The 23614-nt window shown below is 45.5% G+C and overlaps 1 protein-coding gene across 1 annotated transcript in view; it reads right to left on the bottom strand.

Moving 5' to 3' along the window:
* Window positions 1–22373, bottom strand: part of T265_05808 (hypothetical protein) — a gene marked incomplete at both ends in the record, with an annotated part of 57647 nt that extends 35274 nt beyond the window's left edge. The window contains 15 exons of the mRNA XM_009170915.1: window positions 199–321; window positions 997–1164; window positions 2283–2543; window positions 3051–3588; window positions 7013–7516; window positions 9801–10021; window positions 10245–10408; window positions 11493–11575; window positions 18778–18938; window positions 19662–19856; window positions 19897–20307; window positions 20716–20811; window positions 21543–21641; window positions 21730–21895; window positions 22264–22373. Of these exons, the coding sequence (XP_009169179.1) occupies window positions 199–321; window positions 997–1164; window positions 2283–2543; window positions 3051–3588; window positions 7013–7516; window positions 9801–10021; window positions 10245–10408; window positions 11493–11575; window positions 18778–18938; window positions 19662–19856; window positions 19897–20307; window positions 20716–20811; window positions 21543–21641; window positions 21730–21895; window positions 22264–22373 (3300 nt within the window). The remainder of the gene's footprint in view (window positions 1–198; window positions 322–996; window positions 1165–2282; window positions 2544–3050; window positions 3589–7012; window positions 7517–9800; window positions 10022–10244; window positions 10409–11492; window positions 11576–18777; window positions 18939–19661; window positions 19857–19896; window positions 20308–20715; window positions 20812–21542; window positions 21642–21729; window positions 21896–22263) is intronic.
* Window positions 22374–23614: the final 1241 nt, after the last annotated feature.

Here is a 23614-nt window from a genome sequence, read left to right as displayed (position 1 = left end):
ATGCAAGGGCTGACAAAGGATAGGCTAACCGCGGAGAGTTTGCTACATCAGAGAGGCTTTGTTCCATGCTTTGCCGTGCAGAGTAAAGAATGGGACAGAGCTTGTGTGATGTAGACGCTAAAAGTGAACTCTGGAAACCTAACAGCAGACGTTGGAAATGAAGTCTGGAAGCGACTGCATCCGAATCCTTGGACTTACCACAGGAGGCAGTGGGAATGCGTTGAAACGTGCTGGAAACCGCAAATGCTTGTCGACGAATTGTGCAAGAGCCAATGCCAGCTCCAGATGTGAGGCAAACGGTAGAAACGGTTCGCCGGTTTCCTGTAAGAAATAAAACAGCGGATCATGGTTACAAACACTAGCCAAGTTTATTGTCATAGTCCACGTAAGTTGGAATAATTCGCCAAACTAAAACGATGGGATAAGTAGTTTGGAAGGCTCAACATCCAAGCGACCACACAGAAATACTGTTAAACATACTGTACGTGAAAAAGCCTGGTGCACCGACACTGCACATGAGTGGATTCACGAACATGCATATGCTTTAAGTACATCCCACAGTGTGCATGGGGTCATGCCGCTAAAACTCCGACTGCGCAAACAAAGATTAACGACCGAGAAAGTTCAATTTAGGATTTATCGAACAGTCAGAAGCGGGCAAATATGGTGAGATTGCACGAAATTCCGTTGCCGTTCGCCATGCTAACATCGTTTGGTCAACCAAAAAACACCGGAAGCCACAAAAAAAGATGCTCTTGATTAAAACAACTCAGCTAGTGGGCTCGGTGTTAAAAAAACATGTCCAGATGATGTGTAGAGGAGTTGGAGAGTGGGAATTGGACGACTGCCATTGCATCTAGAAAGTCAGCTAAATAAACCTTATGGTTAAGGGAAGGTGAAGCTGCGAACGTATGTGAGCCATGAGTGAGAAATTGAATGAAGAGAAAACAAATGGTGAATAGGAAGAAACGATAAAATTAAACACATATCGCTCACTGGACTCAGAACCGCCTCCCAGTTCAAACGGTGAAGAATGATTCGTGTAAGTAGGTGTGGAAATGAAGTTGGTGATTGATTGACAAGCCAACCAATAAGACGAGAGATCTGTTCACAGTCTGGTCTCCAGATATGCAACGGGGCCTCGGCAACAAGACTGAGGATGAGCTGTGGTCAGAAACAACACGGTGATGATGAGTGCAGAAATACTGGCTTTACCAAAGGACACAAGGGAGTGCATCAGATTGAGTAGGTGCAAAGAGGCCGGGTGGGGAATGGTCGTTTCAAAAGAGGCCTAACAAAGTGTTTGAATCCATACTTGTGATGCACACCATGAAGCTAAAAGTGACGAACCAAACAGAGGTTATTATAGAGTCGATTTGTCAGCAGAACAGCGTTGACGGACGCGGTTTTGGAGACCTGGTCTCTTTATCTGTCGAATCGAAGACTTGAGTTTCCTCGGATATTTATCCAAGGTATATAGCTCCAATACAATCTGCTTCGAATGAGAGTTAGAAGCGCCCGGCGTAGTTATGGAGGCCAGAGTATCTTCCGTCGTAGAAACTGTGGCCAAACGGAAAGTTTGGTGCAGTTCTGCTGGACCACAGATGATGTCAGATATGCTGGTAATAATCGGCTTGCAGAGGAGCTCGCCAAACGTCTCCGTCACCTGGGATATATTATCTTCGAGGAGTTAAGAGCAACTACTTCGACACCTTTCATCGAGTCTGACCTAATCGCTGTTGGGGAGCGCCAAGCAACTGTGACAGACGTACGCATAGTCTTGGTTGGGTGCGGAGTGACCGTGTGCAATGAGAAGAAGCAGAAGTATGGTGCTGATGAATATTCCCTCACCATAACCTCAGCCCTAAGTGCAATCAATTTTGATGTCGACTTTTGGTCCACCGACCGATGGTCGTTTCTTATCGACGGATCTGCTTTCTTCAATCCGCCAAGGCTGTTATTGGAATGGGACTCCCTAAGGTCAGTCAGTGACTTGTGTTTGCTTGCCATTTTGGACTCTCTATGTACTTTTATGCGTGACACATGGCAGTGAGTGTTCATTCTTGCCACTGACTTTCACATCTGACCCAGTATGACGGACAATTTGTGTTTGATGTGTGCGTCTTGATTGTGCTAGCGCTTACCATGCGTTAAAAAGCATTTGGCATTAGCTGTCCTTTCTTCGGTTACTGGTCGTTACACGGGTGTTTCAACATAAAACATTCTCACATATGAAATAAATAAAATAAAAAAAGAAATAAAAATAAAGGCTGATGACTCACTTGCTGGGATCCCATGTGTTCTCCAAACGGAGAAGAGCCAAAAATAGTCCGTCTGGGCAAAGATGATACTTCGCTTGTCGATAATTCTTCACCGCTTTCGACGATCAAATTGAGCAGCAAATCCAGCGCAACCTGAGGATGTGCAGACACAATTGCTACCAGTTGTTCACGACCTCTCTCTGGAGCTATGGGAAGAGATGCGATTACGTTGAATCTACCAGTCAGTTCGGTAGAAGACGATTGTTCAGGGAAGACGGCCAGCTGCATTCAGGGGATCGGAAAAATCAGTGTAAACTGCGCAATCGAAAGGACGCTATACCAGCATCCCCTTATGACAGTATAACAGAGCGGATAGAATATAACTCCGCTCTATACCGAGAGAACGGTGTTCATGCTGTCAATGAAAATGATGACGACAAGCAAACGCATACAGAAGTCTTAAGCAAATCTAGCGAACTTGCTGTGGTCCTCGTTTTGGAAACAGCGTCATCAATTTTAAGACCGCAAGGTAGTGATATCAGGGAAAATACTTTAAAACGGGAATGTCGTTCACTTGGTGAGACAGTTCGCATATACTTCCGGACAACGGATTTGATCTAGCGAGTAGTCGCTGCAATTTATTACCACATGAGGAATGCCACTTGGGCGAGTGATAGAGGAAATTCAGTTGTTGGCTTATTAGTCGTAACAATGAGAAGTCAGTGGGGAATGGTTTTAATGGCGCGAGATTTTGTAACCGTTTAGGACATTACAAGATTAGAAACTTACGCGAAAAATTATCCGCACAATCGAACAAATAAGTTCAGCTTCCATCGTGGGCAGTTGATATTCCGCTGCTGCATTTGGGTTGCCAGGGTTCGGGGAAGCTAGTAATGGGCGACATTCACACGCAGCTAGTTTCCCCAAGGTAGTGAGGATGGCTTCCAAACCGAGTTCATTCAGTCCTATTGTTAGCAGCGCTCGGTGAAGTGGGACGGTAACATTAGCCGGTATTGCGTCGATCGGCATGTCCGAATCGACATTCCAGCTTGGAATAACTGACTGAATGATCATATGCAAGAACCTCAGCTTCGACCGAGTGGCCACCATACCGAATGGGAACAAGCTCGCCAAATGCCGCCAGCAAACCAAACGAACAGCACCTTTGTGAGTTGAAGGCAAACCACATCCGAACAATAGGCACTGCGCCGCCCGGAGACAAAACGCATCGTATTGGGCTAGGGTTTGGGCGAACTTGGGATTCGTAAACGATTCTTGCTGGTTCCGAACGTGATGCATTCGAGAACCTACGGCCGTCACCAGAAGACTAGATCAATGTGAGAGAAGATATAGAGAAATAATTCACGTGGCAAGTTCGTCTTATCGTCATAATAAAATCAGTAAGCGTAGTTAGCACTAGAGTGAGGTAAGAAAGTCTACTTACAGTACAGACGACTGCACTTCCTACAAATATGTAGGGTCAAAAGAGTGGTAAGTACTTCTTAAAGCACCGCACCTGATTTAAACTCATTACAATTATACTGTTGTAATAATAATAAAACAATGGCTGTTTAGCTGTAAGACTCTTTCGGTGTCTACCCAACATATTACCGGAAGGAAGCATGAAGGATTAGATAATGCCAGTTTACCTAAGGCTAGACAGGAACAGTCGCCACGGCTGGGTTCGAACCACGGACCTTCCGGTTAGTAGGTAAGCACCCTAATCACTGAGCTACCTTGAGCCCGTACATTGTTGTCGATAGGCTTTTATCAAATAATAATTGTTTACAACTGATGGAAGCGTGTTGAGTGCTGGGAATTAATTTTCTGCGCTCATCAATCGTCCCAGGCAAACCAGCAAATAAAAGTATTGATTACGGCTAACTTTGAAGTAACCATGTATAGCATTTCAAAACCAGTAACTTGTTCTCCTAGTGAGACCGTGAGGAGACAGTTTGAGGACCGTGAGCATTTTACTGTTGACTTCTCAATTGCCATAGAAAAATGAGACTACCAGACTTAGCGGACCAATAAAGTACAGCTGAAATCGTTTTGACAGGTGTGATATTTTGAGATTAACGGTGAACGTAAGGGAAACTGTTGCAGTCAAGATTACAAAAAGAACTTGTGAAGGATTATCCACAGGCATCATCAATAACTACAGTAGATCCGTTGACTTACAGCAACCTTGAAGTTACTTTGAAAACCTAACACCAGTTCCTTATCTCCCGAAAGAGTCTACTTTGATCTTTTACGACACTCCCTCCTAACAACAATCAACCCGTAGAAGAGACCGTTTTCAGGCAATCGCTTGAGAAACCCGTTCTAAAGGACATCCATATAAGATCGCTGCCGCCTTAAATCACAATATGTAACGCGGAGACCTGCGCGGTTACCGATAGAGTGAGCAGCGCACACCACATCCATTACTAACTTGTCACTTGTGGCCCAATAATTCGATTCCCATATACAATGTGCATCGAAAACGTGCAGCAGCTATAGTCAGAGTAAAACCTGATCACGAGAGGTCTCTACTCAGCAGTGTCATTCGATTCCGAACAAGGCAGTGATGTGCGATTACCAGCTATAGAGGTCTTTTTCAGCAAATCCACAAAGAGTTCCTTCGACCGGAGACCCCAATCGAACCGGTGGTACTAAGCGTACTCATCCTCAGATATAACGGACAACAAGCCACGCTAGTTTCCACTCCGATGACCTTGTCTGTCTGCTTTTTTGGAGTGTGTGGCTATATAGATCCACCTCAAAACATCTGTAGGGTATTATCGTTGACTTCAAATGACTTCTCAATTACGCTTCTCCGGGGACCGAACTGCATCAATCTCAGGCACTGTAGGTATGAGAACAGCTTCCCTACTGAAAGAAATATCTGGCAATGTTCTTTCAGAGAGGGCACACATGGAGAACTTAAGAGCTTCACTTCTGTGTAGGCACAAAATGACCGCGTCTTTAGTTCAACAGGAAACGAATTCCATGGATATTTAAAAGATATTAAGAACGCCTCAAGATCGGATATGATCACCTCAGCTAGAGACTTAAGCGTGCGTGGTCGTATGGGGTGGGAGGCGACACAGATCTTATAAGTTACAACGCAATGCGATCGTCGAAGAAATCCGGATCCGGTCCAAAACCCACCGACCAATCAAGTCAGTACCTGACACGGCACAATTGAAGGTCCACGCAAACCAAGGCAAAATCCATTTGTTTTGGTCAGCAGTGCAGATAAACAGTAGAGACACTGCAAGCAAACAAGAGTCACCTGACGAAAGCTGCTAAAGAACCAATCAGAGGCTGCACCAGTAACAATCAGGGGAGTCTGAAACGGCATCCAAGATGATAATCTGTTGGGTAGCTAAGCGACAGACCCAGATATGGATAACAGCTCAGCCCACAAATCAGTTATGGATTCAACGAACTATACATGCAGATAAGGATCTCGACAAACTTCGTATGAATATCGAACATCAGTTGCCAAATGATCTCAGGTGGATACAGAATATTGGTCAAGATCAAAAGTGGATGGGGTGAAAATTTCAAGGATGACTGAAGAGAGTCGCTTAAGCGGTCAGTAGCATATGTAAAAAAATTCGCTCAGTTGTAGCACCATTTCGGTGCCTAACTGCCATGCCGCCAGAAAGAAGTGCGAGGCTGGGATACTGTCAGGTTGCCCAAGCCTAGACAGGGAAAGTCGAGAGGCAGATGTTGAGTTTGAGTCACCGACCTTCCGGGCAGTAAATCCGCCCTCTAACAAGTGAGCCATCTCGCCACCTATTATATGCACATATGTTGAAATAGTTTTTGGAAAGGATTGCGTGCCAATAACAAACAGGCCGACGTATCGGTCCCCGACAGATCACGGTAACCAGCCTCCCATCTCAAACCCAATGGTTCAAACCATAGAGTCTGGTCATTAAGTCCGCCAGCAACAAATGAGATAGGCGGTTCATTCGCATTCATTAAGAATGATAAGCTACCTACAAGATGGGCTCCCTTTGGATTTGTTCTGTAATGTTTAGACACTGGAAGTAGTAGGTGCTTTCTGCTCAGTGCTCAAAACGATGCTAAGTTACGAGAAACGATGCTGATCAGAGTGTACAAATCATTGGATAAGCATCAACTGAATAGCGTCTAAGACATTAGCAACAATCATCATTAAAGGACAGGTCACGGCACTCTGGATCAGTGGAGCGTATGCTGACGAGGCTGTATCGATCTTACTTTTACATGACGTTAGCTTACAAAGCGCCAACATCCTAGCAGCAGATGTGTTGGAATCCAGATATACAGTGAACGTTCCAAGCAATTTTTCGAATCATCACCACTAGGTACGTCCCAAATATTCTGCCTCGTTTAGTTTTGTGACAGACGACGGATTCTGTTGCCTAGATTAAATGACGATGGTACTGAACCTTTATCTAGAGGTGGGGTTCAAGACCTTTACTATGTTGGTGACATCGTTGCAATAGGAAACGAGCTCCTGTCAGCTGCTGAGTAACGGGATTTTAGATAAAGTACTTTAGACAAAACACACTGACCACACCTGAACAACCATTCGGCTGTTTCTTACGAAAATAAGTCGAAATCCACTCAACACAATGAGTTAGTTCGAAATAGAAGAGAGCTAATGGCGGATGCAAACAATGAGGGGACCTGAAGAGGCTCAGACAACTTGCATACACTAGGAGTTTGATCCGTAACGCGAGTGTGTTGTCTATAATGGAACAGTAACTCACCAGATTAAACGGGCTAAACGCTTGGCTAATACACGCCAAGCACCGAGATGAGTCTGTGGCCGGGGAGTGTCGACATGATTCGAGTATATATCTCCACACGACTCAATAAGGCCAAGCAGTCGATTAGCAAATGCTAGCAAAGTCAATAAACCTGACTCCTCGATTGTCGTATCGCGCCCAGGTACAGAGCCACCATCGTAGGCAATAAGTTGAATAAGCTTTCCGAAATTAAGTTGTTTCAGCAAACGGTCCAAATCACGTGGGCTGACAAAACGTGAAGGTTCGGGTGAAGAGGGGGATCCAGTAGATGATGGTGGTGTGTGAGGTTCACAAGACTCGGCAGAGCGCCGAGGAACTTGTAAACAGTTGTCCTCTAGATCACTCTCTCCTGCAGAGTCAACGACCACCCATGGCAGTTCCATTGTAGCGGAAGAAGCGCCGGATCCAATGGATTGTGGGCCATTGGCTTCCGAACACACAACAGTGACAAACTTCCCACGCTCTCTGAGAGAGAAAATGCATTTTGAAGGCAATAAACTATTCTGTCACGAAAGATGTACAGAAAAGCTCATTCTCATTTGAAAGTCATAAAATTAAAATGCAGATAACAGGAGATACCCTAAATCAGCCATTACAGCAGTGTCCAGTGCACTCCTCCGCATCGATCATGATTCAGCTTTGTTCCACGGCAAAGTTCGAACTGAAAGTTGTCACAATGATCGAAAGTGAGCGAGATGAAAGGAACACATGCGAAACTGTGATATGTACATGTGCAGTTGATGCTGACAGTACCACCAAGTAGTGGACACTCACGCGGCTAGAAATCGCGATCAAGATTACTCATAGTGGCGCCGTTGCTCGATTGTGCGTTTTTATCTACAAAGAACACCGTTAATTTTCGTCCCGAACTCAGACTGGCACAAGTCAGCAGGCGAGAGGATACGAATTGGCAGAAAGCGACGAAGACTACGAAACCTTTCTGTGCAGTTGATCTGACCCACCTTCCAAGATGGAATCCATGTGACACTACCCGTGTTCGCCCAGGGAGTCTTAACGAGGTGGCTGAGAAGCAATGCCAGTCACGTTCAAGCTGTCAAGTTCTTTCCAGATTGTTTGAGTATAAGCATTTCGGATATTTGCGCAAGGCTAGCGCCGGTCCCTCTTTCCTTCTCGCTTTCTTTCTGTTCTCATTACAGACTTGTTTTTAAACAAATTATTATGAACATAAAGATAAAGTTGCTCAACCAAGGAGAGGCGATTTGTCGTTCCCTTACAGGCATTCGTCGTTTTCCCCGCTCAATATTTAGTTTCGACGTCGTTCGTATACTGCGCGCCTTCTGCTTCCGATGACTTGGGCGAAAACGAGTTGGCTTGTTGCTTACTGTATAGCGCTTCTTAATTTCTCACCAACGATGTTCGTTCATTGACTAAAAACACTTTCGTCGTTTAGCTGTAGCACCCTTCCGGTACCTAACTGCCGTGCCAACCGGAGGAAGCATGAAGGCTAGGATACTGCGTGGTTGCCCAAGCCTAGACAGGAAAAGTCGAGATGCACAGGTCGGGTTCGAACCACGGACGTTTCGGTCGGTAAATGTCGCGCTCTAAACACAGAACCACATTCTCCTCTGCTAAAAAAACACTTTACGCACCTCATCAACCGACGACCGACTCCAAAAGAGCGAACTCAGCCGTACTTTCAAAATGAAAAACATATAACTTGCGCTGCCATGCACAACTATAAGACTGTATTGGAAAAGAAGTTTTCTAACGGAGATAGAACGAAGACTATGATCCGAAAAGTGCACTTTGGTACGTACGAGAAACCATTACTAGCAAAGTGAAGAATGCGTCAAATAAGTGAAGTCATACTTCATTAGAAGTAGCGCCAAGAGAACTCGAGAACGGTCAGTATCATCTCAGTCGGCTTTTCACTGCTCAGAGTGGACTAAGTTGTTAACGCATCGCATCAATAGGGTTCACACTCCATTCGGATGGGCATAACGAAACAATAGTGAAGCTATTATGGCATCTGACTAAATCCTCGGATAGCCGTAGCAGACCGGGTCGTGGTTGACATCAGCTGGTACGAAACCTACCGTTCCAAACTGGTAGTACTTCTGTTCTCCCAGTTAAGCACCATGTTTGACCTGATGTTCCAAAACTGACTATTTGGTCATACCTAGTGTACGTCAAAACCTAGCGTGCACCATTTGCATGGATAAACGTTCAGTTATGTGCCATCGTGTGTGGAGTACTCTCACTACAGAGTAGCTGTACTTGTTTAACAACGCCCGTTTGGTTGGATATTATGTCCACGAATTTCTATTGTAAAGCCATACCGAAGATGACACATTTGTTTCAGTGGTATGCTACGACACATTCAAGCCAGAAGAAATCACGCCGATGCATTCCGGAATGATGAATGACAGTTGCAAGTTGGTGTGGTTAGAGCTGTCTGAGTCACATCAGTCTTCACATCAGTTGGTTGGCGCAGTGCAATACGATCGAAAGCGACCAACAAAACGGTGAACACGTGGTGATTCTCGCGAGTTCCTCCGAAAATTCGACAGTCTGTGTTTTCCCCCAGGAGAATCTTACTTTTTGTGTTCTGCGAAAAAACGTGCTGCATGGGGAAACGCCGATGCTTGACGATGACCAACCGGACAACTTCAGAAGAGTCGGTAGGTTATGTCTAGGTACAGCCTACTTCCCATCTGATGACACAAGTTACAAAGCGATAGCGTATAACATCACATTCATAGAAGTAAAGCGGTTGGTGAATGCATACCGTACTGGTCGCAGGCAGACTGCGAATAGTGTTAGTGACAGCTCCACTTCAGGTTGATGTAGGAACTCCACAACAGAGGGAGACCTCTTCCAAACAGCTGCCGCGTCAGGAGGATTCAACAACCCAAGCAAGTGTCGAAGTTGTTTCGAGTGAAGGCGTAATAGGTGCATCAGAATAAACAAATGGTCCTCCGCACGGCAAACGCGTATCATTGTACCAGCCTAAAAGAAAGATGAAAGCGGATAACAGACGCATAAGCCGAAAAACATATGCATAGGGATTCGCATGCAAGTTGTCTCTAGAATGCGACAGAATAAAGGCTACTGAACAGTGCAGTAACCAATTTAAGTAACTATGCTTGAAGCAGTACACCACATCAGAATGGAACAACGACAGAAAGGCATTCTAAGGTGGAAGTGGGAAGAAAGGATATAGTAAACATACCGTGAGTGAAATCCAATTCCTCAGCTGCTTTGTAAAAGCGGGATCAAGAGCAGCGCCTTGTGATGCGGCAGAATACTGCTGGCGGAGTTTGGCAAAAAGGACGTTGCAAATGGAACGCAACCGGCGGAGCTGCGCTTCATGTTCGGAGGTCACGGAGGGTAGAACTAGAAAAGGTATTAAATGAAGTCGTTTTGAACTATTGCAAGGGGATCGCATAATATGGATGTTTGCCTAGAACTCATTTGATGTAGAGAAAAGTCTAGAGAATGACTGTAGCACGGAACCAGCAGCAAGCAAGCAACAGAGATCTCCCACTGAACTTAACGGTTTAATCGAATGGCTGCTGGCATACAAGCAAGTTATTTGCCTATTTGAAACCACGAAAGAGTGGAAATCAGGACGTCCACTCAGCTCATGGGTGGGACTGTGTTAAGTAGTTCAAGCTAGATCGCACTGCTCGTGGTAAAATGAACACCTATAAATACATTGTACAACAATCATAAAATTAAGAAAGGTGGGAGTTTGCAGGCATGAGAGTAATGGAGAAATATTGTTCACAGAGAGCCTCATGCGGCCATGAATGTGCAAGACAAGTATTTCCTGTTGGTAGTGTGAGGAGATTTTGGATTTTTGTGGGATTTCGTCCTGTAAGTGAAGCCAATCTATACTGAAAAGCCGAGAAGCACTGTACAGTGAGATGCGCACTGCTGATGATTCCCAATAAGGATGAAACAGCTGTACAGTGCTTCTCGGCTTTTCAGCATAGGTTGGCTTCACTTACAGGACGAAATCCCACAAAAATCCAAAATCCCAAACCTGCTCACAGTACCAACAATATATAAGTAGCTCAGTGGAAGAATACACTTCACCCGATGAGTGAAACTTCTATCTGAGAAGTCGTTGCTCGAGGAGCCAGTCAACACGTGTGACCGCGTGATGTGGATCCCGTGATTGAAGGATGAGCGGCGCTATATCCTGTCTAAGTGCGAGTTAATCACACTGCTGATCAGCCATTCGTGGCCGAACGGTAAAGTGTTCAAACTACTAGCCAGGAGGTCGCGGGTTCGAGACTCTTCGGAGTTTCGTAAGATGCGCACTGCTGATGATTCCCAATAAGGATGAAACAGCTGTACAGTGCTTCTCGGCTTTTCAGCATAGGTTGGCTTCACTTACAGGACGAAATCCCACACAAATATTTCCGTGTAGATGAATAGTGATAAACAACGTAACACATCAATGGAGACTTACGCTGCGTTGGTTCTGAACCTGAGAGACCAAGATAGTTGGAACTCTGAGTCAGTGCGTCGAGAATGAATTCATTGATTCGATTTCTGAAAGGGACGTATCGGAAGTGGGGGGGTAGAGAAGCTGTATTTAAGTCGACGGTGAAGATGGTTAAAGAGTTATCGACTCATCACTACTTAGTTAAATCGAGTAGCCTTATGGCGAACGCTGACGGGACTGGTCGAAATCGATCGTTCCTGAGCGGAAAGCTGCTATGGGGATATCGGTGTTCGGTCCTCTTCCGCGGGAAGGCATCGGGGCGTAAGATTTGTCATTCTGTTTCACTTTTTAAGGACCGATATAGTTGACCACCGTCGATATGAGGCAGAGACAATTCTGCTGCCTAATATATGGGGTTCATTCGATAGGGGTCATACTGTACTCGTAAATGATTGAAGCGATAATTATGCAGGAGTGAATAGTGCAAACGAGCTGTACTTTTCTACAACAAGCAGTACCACGTAGAATACGAAAATCCACAGAAAACATTAGTGCACTCTAGCGATTGGATAATGGGAGACAACACTGGTCTGGCCTCAACGGAATATTAGCGCCCTAACCTAAAGTAGTGACATACGCGTGATATTACCGAGAGGAAGTAATATTTTCATCGCATATTCACTGATGTCGCGTTTGAGATAATTGATACGCAAAAACGTACACCAATGTCTTTAACATTTTCAGTATGGATTAACTCCTTCAAGCATGAAGAACCGTTGGAAATCCAAAAAAAACGCCTTCTTCCCGTGAATTGGTCTCAGCAAGATAACGCATTCGCGAAATAAATCCATTTGCGAGATTCAGCTGGATCCCAGTTGAATCACTCACTTGTAATATTCTTAACTGAGTGTGCTGCACAAAAGCTGTTCATATTTCAGTTGGTATGCTGTTTGAGATATCGCAGTATGCACTATTTAAGTAAGATCGGTGAAGACTTCGACAGTCTGCGACCAGTCTCCCCCTTCTTGAGGTAGACGCAGTTGTTGTCAAGCTGTTGACGCTGTCTTAATTTGAAAATGAGCGTAGTTCACCAAATGCGCACACCTGTTCAAGTACGGTTGATGAAAATCCGGGGACTAAGCCTACTTGAGTCCCAAGAAGAGCGAAGCCCGACATGAGCTGTGCAGTTTTAACGCGGCAAAGTGCGCAATAAAAACGAGGGTAGGGTGCCTATTTGTCCCAAATCACGCCCAGAAAGAATGTGATGTCATCTCATTGGATTCCTACAACCCGAACGAAAGGCATAGCCACCTAAATTAACTTGAATCGGACGAAAAAAAGAAGCTTGAATTATCAACGATTTGCTAGGGGTCGGGTGATAGAGCGAACTAAGTGAATAAATCTATCTAACACAAGTTTGGGGGTACAGCATCTAGGGCAAGATGTCAATAGCATTTACTATGAGGTACCAAATTCGACTGTTGAGGGACAGCACAAAGTCGTAATTCGTCTGATTTCTTCATTACTTTGACCAACCCCATTCGTCAGTTCATGAACCGATGCAGTGATACCCAACATCCTCGGATGATTCAGCTCGATACACATTCGACGCTGTGTTACTGGAACCGATATAGCTGGCGGTGTTAGGAGAGTTGTACTATCTACGACGCACATGCTGACTTCTCCTGGCCAAAAACCTAGTTCCACACAGAGGACGGAGGCGCATTTCCAAAGAGCAGTAAGGGAGTCTAAATTACGGGCGAAATTATTACGTTTAATGGTAATGAACACCAGAAAATCCTTAGGAATGCTAACATTCATCCACAGATTTTTTTCACATACAGGCGTGCCTTTCCGATGACCTTGGAATTTGTGTCGTTATACACCTCGCCGATTCCGTTTCGACCATTTCAAAATCAGTTTGTCGGCACTTATCCGTCAAGTGATTTCCACTATTGCATTTAGAGCGAGTTCACCAGTCCCTAAGCCGGCCACTTACTTATTTGTGAGCATATTATCCCAAAAATCGGAACCATAAGGTTTGTCATCATTGCCGCAATGCGCCGGGTTATAAAACGAGGCAAATCATCATCAACGTCACGGAGAGCAACGCCAGTGTTTACCACCGTACTACTAAAAAATGCTTTTCATTATACTTGAGGCTTTAAAGCGTAGAAAGAGTGGTCGAGGTACGGATCTGGTTATAGCGCATCGCAACTATTCTACGGTGTTAACAAAGTAACAAGCGCTCAATTAGGACAAACGCCACTGACACGGATTAGCCACCATTTCTTGCAGTCTACATTTAAGCAAATGGGGCGAGTCATGGATCCTAAAACGCGGATCGCACCAATACCTAAACTCTTCGTAAGCTATTTCACGCCGTTCTGCCAAGTCCTATGTTGCCTATCTCACAGTTTGCACAATTCTGACAAGAGTTGTCTCGATAGACGATGTTTCGATGTGTGTAGCACATGACCAAACCATCGCGGTTGATGGTGTTGGGTATTTTAAGCATCCGAAGTACTTGCTATACAATCAAATTCCCGCTTTCTAATTACCTCGTTAAGTTGACGCCATCTGACGCTTTTGAGGGATGGGTGTTTGAAAACATGCAGACGCCCCACACCATCTAGCCGCAGAGGCCATATCTCGCAACCACACAACAACGCAGCCCCAACTGTAGCCTGGTACACGTGAACCTTGGACACAGTGATGTGCATTTTTGACGCCACAACTGACGCACTCGGGATTCGTGCATTTGAGTCACGCATTTAATTCATCAGACACTCGTCAGAGTCCATACAACTACTGAGGTATGCAAAATTCTCCAAAACCTCCAACAATTCTCCTTGAAGTGTAGAGGGTACGTTCACGGATTGTACATTCTGAGGAATGAATTTGCATGTTAAAGGTGCACGGCGCGTGCTGAAAAATAGTATGGTGGTGATCACTTTATGCAACTGAGCTCATACTTGGCTCTTGTCTTCAAAGATGAGGACGATGTCGTTTACCTACTCAAAATCGATAAGGCTCTCACCAGCAACGAGTTGAACACCGAGGTTTTGAAGACCCTCCAGGTTCGCCGAAAAAACTGAGGAACTTCGGATGGCTCTCAGCAAGACTTTAGTGTCGCTCACTGGTTAATTGATAGATGATGGCGATTGAGTAGTTTGTGATCCGCTCACGATCATCCGGTGATTCGGTGACGAATAGGGTTCTCCTTCATGTATTGGTAAAAATCGCAGGACTTGGCGAGGACCTCAGGACCCAGAAAGTATCCTCTGGACGCTAGTCCAAGCGGAATCATCCAAATGTTTCGTCTATTTCGACAACTGCCTCCAAATTTATTGATAACGGTTTCCGAATATGTGTGAGCACGCTGATGAAGGGTTGACCGCATTCGCCAATTACATGGCACCCTATCGAATGCACATAAAATTAAAAAGTTATCAAAACCCAGCTTCTAGCCTTTCCAGGTACCCGTTTATATTGATCCGCAGCATTCAGCGGTGCTGGTGGCCAAAGTCCTTAGATTCCATATGGTGACTGGCGAGTTGAACCCTAACACCAGGTCGTGAAAAGCAGTCTGGTCAGCAGATGGACTTACTCTACTCAGTCCAGACAATATCAAGTTACAGAGGTGAAGACGTGTTACTGCACATGGGCAAGCCTTCCGAAAATAGTCTTTTTTGACCGATTGCGGGAAAAAACAGGAGAGTAACCCTTTAGTAGGCAGGACAGGAAAACTACTGCTGCGAAAAGTTCGGATAATGTCAGTGGGTTCCGTCTATCAGAATACAGTGTATTCGTTTCTTTCAGAGTCTGGTTGATACATTTCGGGAGAGCTCCATAATTAAGACTCGAACTTACTAACCGGATGATCCGTGTATGAACCTTTGTATCTCGGTCCTCCTTCCTAGGCTTTAGCAACGTGGTATTAAATCAGCCCTCGAGTGACGCGGCAGCTACGCGCCAAAAGAGTGCTAAGCTGAACGATTGTTTTATTATTATTGCAAGAGAGGGATGGCAACCGATGCCGGTGAAGTTCATGTTGTTGGTTTCTTCATGAATTATCGGTATGAGGATTTTGGATAGTAGACTCTCTGAACTCATCATCATCATCATCATCAACGAGAGCATGACATCAGTGTTCAATACCGATGCTTCCATGATTTATTTGAAAGCCTTATTGTGAAGAAAAGAATAAATGTGGACGGAGAAGGGACTTGGTGCTGGCTTACTACAATCATTCCGAGATGCCTACACCTCCAAGCACTCATTCAGGCAATCTGGATAGAAACTGACAACAAGATCGCTACTGACATCCGTTGGCAGCCAACCGGGAGCAGTAAGGATCACGCGGTCCCTATCCTGGAAGGCGAGTAAGACCGACAGCACCGAAACGTTTCGTAATCACCTTCATACCCCTCTGTTTACGCCACTCTGGATTTGGCACGTAAAACGGCACTCTTCGGGAAAAAATGGCTAGGTATACGCAACACATGTCCCAACCAACGCAGCTTCTAATGCTGGACATAACCTTCAATGAAAGTACCCATTACACAACCACGAACTCGCTTTCTAACTGCCTCATTACGGATACGCCGACACCAACAAACAGGAGCTATGGTTCTGAGACAACAATTGTCGAACACCTGAGGATGTCTCAGTTCCGCAGCCCGAACAGGCCAAGTCTCACAGCCATACAACAGAATAGCCCTCATTGTAGCGTGATACACACGTCCCTTGAGATTCAGGGATAAACCACTCTGACGCCATAGGTGTCTCAAATCAGCAAACGCGACCCGAGCCTTGCAGATTTGTGTTGTGCACTCATCCGTCACACTACAGTTGGGACTAATACAACTTCCAAGATACGTAAGACGCTCCACAACTTCGAGTGATTTCCTCTGAATTCAGTGACCGCATGTCCAGAAGCATGACCTTACACTTTGTAGGTGCAAAGTGCATACCAAAGGACAGGATGACTTTGGTCAGTTCATCCAAGAACTCTTGCGCCCTCTCCTCTTCGAACATGAGAACGATGTCGTCTGCATGTTCCAGATCGGCAAGGTTTTCGTCACAGGCTATTTGAACATCGGGGTTTTGGAGACCCTCCAGCGTTCGTCTTGTGATTTCATCGATCATAAAGTTAAACAGGAATGGAGAGAGTGGGCATCCCTGACGGACACTGCTTTATGTACGGAAGCTTTAGGAGAGCTCGCTGTTTACTCTCAGATCCGAAAGTCTGGGAATACAAAGTGGTCATTATGTTCACGAACTTCCGAGGCATACCTTGGTGAGCAAGTGTGTCAAGCAGAACAGACCGGTCAACCAAGTCAAATGCGCCTTGGAAATCCAGGAACACTAGAAGTGTGGGTCGCTTAAACGCATGGAGTTGTTCTAGCACCTGGGGAAGTGTGAAGATTTGGTCAACACAACCCCTACCAAGCCGGAATCCTGCTTGCTGCTCTCCAGTCGGTGTTTCACGAGTCACCACAAGGAGACGCCAACAGTCTCGTTACGACCGGGGGGAAGCTGATCCCCCTGTGGTTGCCACACCCACTACGAGCCCCTTTTTTTTAAAATGGGCAGTATCACCGACTCTCCCCAGCTGTGTGGGACAGACTCCTTTTCCCAAATGCAAGCAGACAGATCAGACAAGCGCTGACTGAGAACTTCACCCCCATCTTTGGACAGTGTGGGCGGGAGGTCATCCGGATCAGAGGCTCGGTGGAAATAATCTTCGGGCATTACCGGCTTCCTGGGCCTCTTCCATTTCCTTGGCTTTCTGTGTCCACCACACTTCGTGGTTGGCTTTCACGCTCACCTTCACTTGACGTCTGATAATTCATCACATCAAGTTATATTCCGGGCCGGCTGGGATGTTTCTACGAGATTTAAGCAATGCCACCGTTCGGTCTGATATCCAGTGCTTGGGTGCATCTAGTTGGGTCGTGCCACAGGCAAAATTCCCAGCACTATGCAAAGAGGTGGAAATCACGTCCCAGCATGCGTTCACACCCGAAGGTGGAGCATTTGGAAGAGACTCTACAAAACGATTCTGGTAAGTTCGTCTGACATTCGAATCTGCTAGTCATTGAGTTGCCAAGCGGTTTATCCGCAACTTACGCGGCCCCAGAAAACGTAGGGAGAACCGACTCCTGACGAGATCGTAGTCGGAATCCACAAATGTGTTTCAAGACAACCGGCAGTCATTTCTTGTAATACATCGTAATGCATCGTAATATACATATCGTAATACATCGGCTAAATTTACGTGGAAAGTCGGTAAAGATGGGCAGTATATAACTCAAAATGAAGTGCAAACACATGACACGTGATTAACTGGTACGCAGGCAGAAGACTGACTCGGAAAAAAGACTCCTGACTCGTAGTCGGAATCCACAAATGTGTTTCAAGACAACCGGCAGTCATTTCTTGTAATACATCGTAATGCATCGTAATATACATATCGTAATACATCGGCTAAATTTACGTGGAAAGTCGGTAAAGATGGGCAGTATATAACTCAAAATGAAGTGCAAACACATGACACGTGATTAACTGGTACGCAGGCAGAAGACTGACTCGGAAAAAAGACCCTCAGAATGGTGACGCTATATCATCCGAAAAAAGCACAGGGGCTGAGATACTGCCACGTTGCCCAGGCTTCCATAGGAGCAGTCGAGCAACCTTGAGGTCGTTCCCGTCCGTGCCCAGGTAGCGTGCATTCGAAACAATTCCGGAGCCGACTAATCCTGTCTCGTGAACTAATCGACCAAAAGAAGGAAAAGAAAAACCAGACCGGAAAATGCAGTACTTAGTGACTGTCGCAAATATCCGTAGAGGACGATGTGTTTGAAAAAAATCGTTCACCTTTAGCACCCTTTCGGTGCCTAACTGCCATGCCGCCAGAAGGAAGCACGACGGCTGGGATACTTCCAGGTCACCCAAGCCTAGACGAGAGAAGTCGAGATGCAGAGATTGGGTTCGAACCACGGACCATCCGTTCGGTAGATTCGCGCTCTAACCACTGGGCCACCTGGCACACACGAGCACACTTATGTTGAGCCATTCTTGCGATCCAACGGGCGAAAAAATCACAGTTGTTGCATACACCAGCAACTTTGGGAAACCTTCTGAAAGGAATTACGCTCCGCGTACGATGTACGTTTATAGTAGACTGATGGTTCTCCCTAGTGACTTGTCTATCACGAGCAATGGCTATTTAGAATTGGCACCTCAGGTGCTCCGCCAGAAACACCCCAATACTTTGGATCAACGTAAATACAATGGAACACACCTTAAGCGTGCAAGGCTATAGGCCACAATAGGGAGCTCTTCGAAAACAATCCAACGCATGACGTCTTCCGTTTCCAACAATTCTTGTGCGTTATTTTCGTTCAGCTCCGCTTCTTGGTAAGTGTACTCCAGAGAGACGTTGTAACCATCCTTGCACTTACCCTTTGAACGAGAAAAAAACAAAATCGGTATTAGCATGAATATAAACAGACAGATTAAACCTTGGGGACGAACAACCAAATTTCAGCGAACTCCTTGTTACACAATGTTGAAACGTATTTCATCATTGTGAGATCTCGAAAGAATGGAACTGAAGATCCTCAATTTCAACGCAGGTTTCTTGTTATGCTGAAAATCATTTCCAGTTAATTAGTTACAAAGACTAGTATTTGGGTAACTGTGTTCAATAGACCGAAACTCTCCAACAGCCCTCAGATTAAGTTCAGGATGCAGACACTCATCTCCATTTCCCAGAGTTTGTCGACATTTATGCTGCCCTCAATTTACTAAAAATGTACAGCACTCTTCGTTATGCATGAACGGAGAGCGTCCTCCAACATGTATAAAGTAGTTTGAAGACGAAGGCAAGAACGATTCCATTAAATCGTAGTTATAAAAAATTTCGTAAACACGATAAATACAGGAAGATATGCCGTTCCAAGCTAAGGAGAGGCTGACGAGAAACAGCTTGTTTGAGAAGCTGAGCAGATGGCGGTGGCCATCATAATCACAATCAACCGAAGGCCAAATTAGATGTGTAAGGTAGCGACTAACCCCGTTATGGAAGCCAAACCAACCACGAGTTTTACTTGTCATGCGTTCTCATGCCTACACAGGGTCTCAGGATAAACAAGTGCCAAACATAGGGAACAGTTTGAAACATACATTAACAGAAGAGTTTTTGTGCTTAAGCGTCCAAAGATTCTTCTCCAATTGTTTCGCCTCTGAGCACACCATGCTGAAACGATCTACAGCATATTTCCACTGGCTCCAAAAGCGTATATACTCTTGAAGGAAGGCTTCAAAGGAGTTATTTTCGCTCTGTGAATCAAGAAAGCAGCTGGATTCCGAAAGTGTATCCTAAACCAAATAAGTTAACGCATAAACAGATCAAACATACCACTAGAAACTCCGATTCTTTGCAGGGCACGTTTTCCAGAGATCGATTGATGTAGAGGTTAGCGAGGTGGGTCAAATCCAACGGCAAGGGAAGCTCACATTCAGCGCCTGCTGACTTCTCAAACGAAATGGAAGGTCGAACGTTGATCTCAGACTCGGTTCTGACAGCGGTATCTGCGGGCCGCCTCATTTCCTCTTCAGCTGGCTGTAATTCATCAAGCACCGGAAAGTATAACTGAGCCCCTGTGGGCACTTCATCCACCAGATCACAAGTAGGATCAGCTGCAACAGAAGAATCTCGGTTTTCTTCAGAAGGAATCAGGGTTTCAATCTTATTGGCTTCAGGACTAATTTCCGGGACGGGATCTTCAATAGACGGGATGTCATGATCAGGAACCGACAGCTTCTCCAACTGAGAAAGCAAATCCGAATCCTAAGGCTATTTTCTTCAAACTTGGAAAACTTACCCTTAGTTTAGTTTTCTTCGGACGACAAGCTTCTGCCATTACGAGCTACTGCTGACACCGTTGGAAAACGTGAAATTTTGAACACCCCAGGAAGGTAAAATCTAGGGGGTAATCCCCGTGGTAACGAACGACAGCCGTGACGGTTAATCAGATGAAAAGAATCGAAAGATGGATGTGGAATGCGAAAGGAGTTGCCGGAATGCCAGCCTCATTTATCTCGCGGTATGAAAGTGAGCGCTGAAAGGGGGTAATAGGGGACGCCACTAACGTAAACATATGTAATGAACATATAAAGCAAACATACAGCAAACGCCGCCACGAAAAGCCGATGCGACAAAGAAAGGAGAACAAACCAAGCACAGACAGGGGAAGTCGAGATGCAGAGGTCCGATTCGAACCATGGACCTTCCGGTCAGTAAATTTGCGCCCCAACCACTGAGCCATCTCAACTTCGGGGAGGAATAACACGTTGGTAATCGTGTATAGTGTTGCTAAAACACTGGACAAATCGAAATTCGGGCCTTGAGAAACATTGAGTTACCATGTAAACAACGCAATTACCTAGTAGAAAGTCTCCCAGGCTTGTAGCGACATATGCCCTAGGTAAATCCGTGAACATGAATGTGGCAGTCTTAGATTCCTTGAATTCTGCATTGAGCGAATCCACAAAAAACAACAGGTGTCCAGTGCGGCCTGAAGATGGATACATCTTATTAGCAGTGAGGTTCGGAAAACTTGCGTTTGTGAGTGAGGCGACAGCATTTCCAACATACTTGTCCTGTTTGGGCTGAGACAATGAAAGTGACAGGCCCAAAAACTACCTAAAATACTAGCTGTAGATTGTTAGAATGATGGCCACAGTCCCTCATATGCAAAATATTCCGAAACGATGTCTTATCAACTGAGAGTAGTACGTATTTCGGGGGTGTGAATACGAGGGACAAAGTACACATTCTTGGTTTGCGAGTTAAGTTTCAACAATTCCCTGTAAAACAGCTCCAGCGGAGCACAACCGGCTTCTCGGAAAATCAACGAGTACATCCTAGAGTCTCAATAACCACACTAGACGCTAATCTAATCATCATCACCTAAACATCAGTCTCAGACAGTGATGCATTGCTGCATAACCAGAGGCTCGATTTCTATTTGTCTCGTTGCGGATTCGCTGGTACCAGCTTACACGAGCTTTGGTACTGGCAAAACGGTTGCCGAAGACCTGAAGATGTTTAACTACCGCCGTTCTCAGTGGCCATGTCTCACAGCCATATAATGATGCAGCCTATAGTGAAACCTAATACACACGCCACTTAAGACATCTAGCTGTCTCAAATAAGCAAAGGCGAATCAAGGCAGATAAATGCATCAACCTTATTTCTCACGCCAACCTCGGAACCAATACAACTTCCAAAATGCATAAGACGCCCCACAACTTCGAGTCTCTCTGGATTGTAAGTAAAGTATTCGGTGATTGCATCTCCGAGAGCAAGACCGTACACCTTGTGAGTGCAAAGCGCACGCAAAAGGACTGGATAACTTTGGTCAGTTCATCCAAAAGCAACCATGCCTTCTCTTAGAGGACAAGAGTGATTTTGTATGCATATTCCAGATCACGTGTAGCTACGTGAGCACTAGGATTTTGAAGACCTCTGTGTGTCTGTCTCACTATCCCGTCCACACGAAACTAAGCAGTCATGGAGAGCATGTGCGCCCTTGTAGGATAGAATTTGTGTGCAACAGCTTTTGAATAGCTCTGCCTATGTCCTCAAGCAAGTCTGAGAACAAAAAGAACATATTATATTAACAAACTTCTGAGGCATTCCATGCTGAGAAAGTGTATACGATTAGGCGAGTAAAATGTACCTTGGAAATCCAAGAATACCAAAGTTAAGGGCCGTTTATACGTGTGGCGTTGTTCTCGCATCTGACCGAAGTGTGAAGAATTCCTCAAGGAAACCCCTACAAGGTCGGGACCTGCTTGTCGCTCTCGAGTCAACGCTCCAGGGGCAACCATAAGGCGACGAAGAAGTGACGCCAACAGCCTTGTTACAACTAGTATCTACCTGCCACCCATGTTATTACTGTACTCAACATGGGTTCATCCTCTGGAAATGGATATTATTATCGATTCTCTCTAGTTGTCCGGGACAGTCCCCTATCCCAGATACAGACAAACAGGTCAGAATAGTGCCGACTGCGGACCTCAGTCCCATCTTTGAACAAAACGGGTGGGAGGTAATCCAGACCAGCTCTTCGGCGGCACTTGAGAGAACTTATAGAGCCATAAAACTGAGGCCGTAAGGGATTCCAGGTTCACCGCCAAATTGGACACGGAAATTGATCCTTAGTGAAGATGGTTGGACTACTTTGATCCTTGGTCGTTTGCTCACCCGCTGCCCCCAAAGACCAGTCGCACAGAACAATCTAAATAATCTTAGGGTACTCCGGGCATTCTTTGTCTCTTCGATTTCCTTGGGCTTTCGTGTTCACATAAGATACCTATGCCGATTCACTTGACGTCTGGTAATTCTTCGGGTTGAATCATGTTCTGGACTGGTGAGGACATTTCTCTGAGATTACAGCAATAATATTGTTCTGTTTGACATCCAGCGATCCACCCCATGGGCGGAACGCTCAGCAATGTGCAAGGGAGACAAGGAAGTTGGAAGATAGTCCTTTAAAATCCGAGGTCTGCCCAATTCCAACCTGCTTATTGAGTTCTTCGCTCCTTACGGAGAAGTGACAAGTGGAGAGAAGCGATTCTGGATGAGCACATCATCACCGAAAGCATAACATTAATGGATTTCTGCCATAACACCACTATCCATTCGGGGGCCTTATTGTGTTAGGCAGGAATCCACGCGGATATATCCATTCGCCTTATTGTGTTAGGCAGGAATCCACGCGGATCCCACCATACCGCACGCCTTTAGGCGCTGCTACGGCCGAGAAGCCTGGCTGGCTCGAGGTTGGCCCAGAATTCGGGACGCTTGCCGGTCCGGCATCAAGGCGATATCTGATTGGTCAACAGTCTGGACCCAACAGCCAATTATGACCCAGTATTGTCCAAATGCCGGTTGTCAATGGCGCATTCAGAACGCGTCGGAAATTCCAGAAAGTTATAACCGCTTACGCTATATATACGAAGCCCTGTACAACTGTTTTTGACTTCGTTTTAGGCGTTAATAGAGCTTGTGCACCTTTGGTGGTTGTTTTGACGTGAACGCTAGGTTGGGAGGCTCAGACCGAGATCTA

The sequence above is a fragment of the Opisthorchis viverrini genome (genome assembly GCF_000715545.1).
Source record: "Opisthorchis viverrini unplaced genomic scaffold opera_v5_112, whole genome shotgun sequence".
NCBI classification, from domain to species: Eukaryota; Metazoa; Platyhelminthes; class Trematoda; order Opisthorchiida; family Opisthorchiidae; genus Opisthorchis; species Opisthorchis viverrini.
Note: the sequence above shows the minus strand (reverse complement) of the source record. Positions and strands in the feature narration are given on the sequence as shown.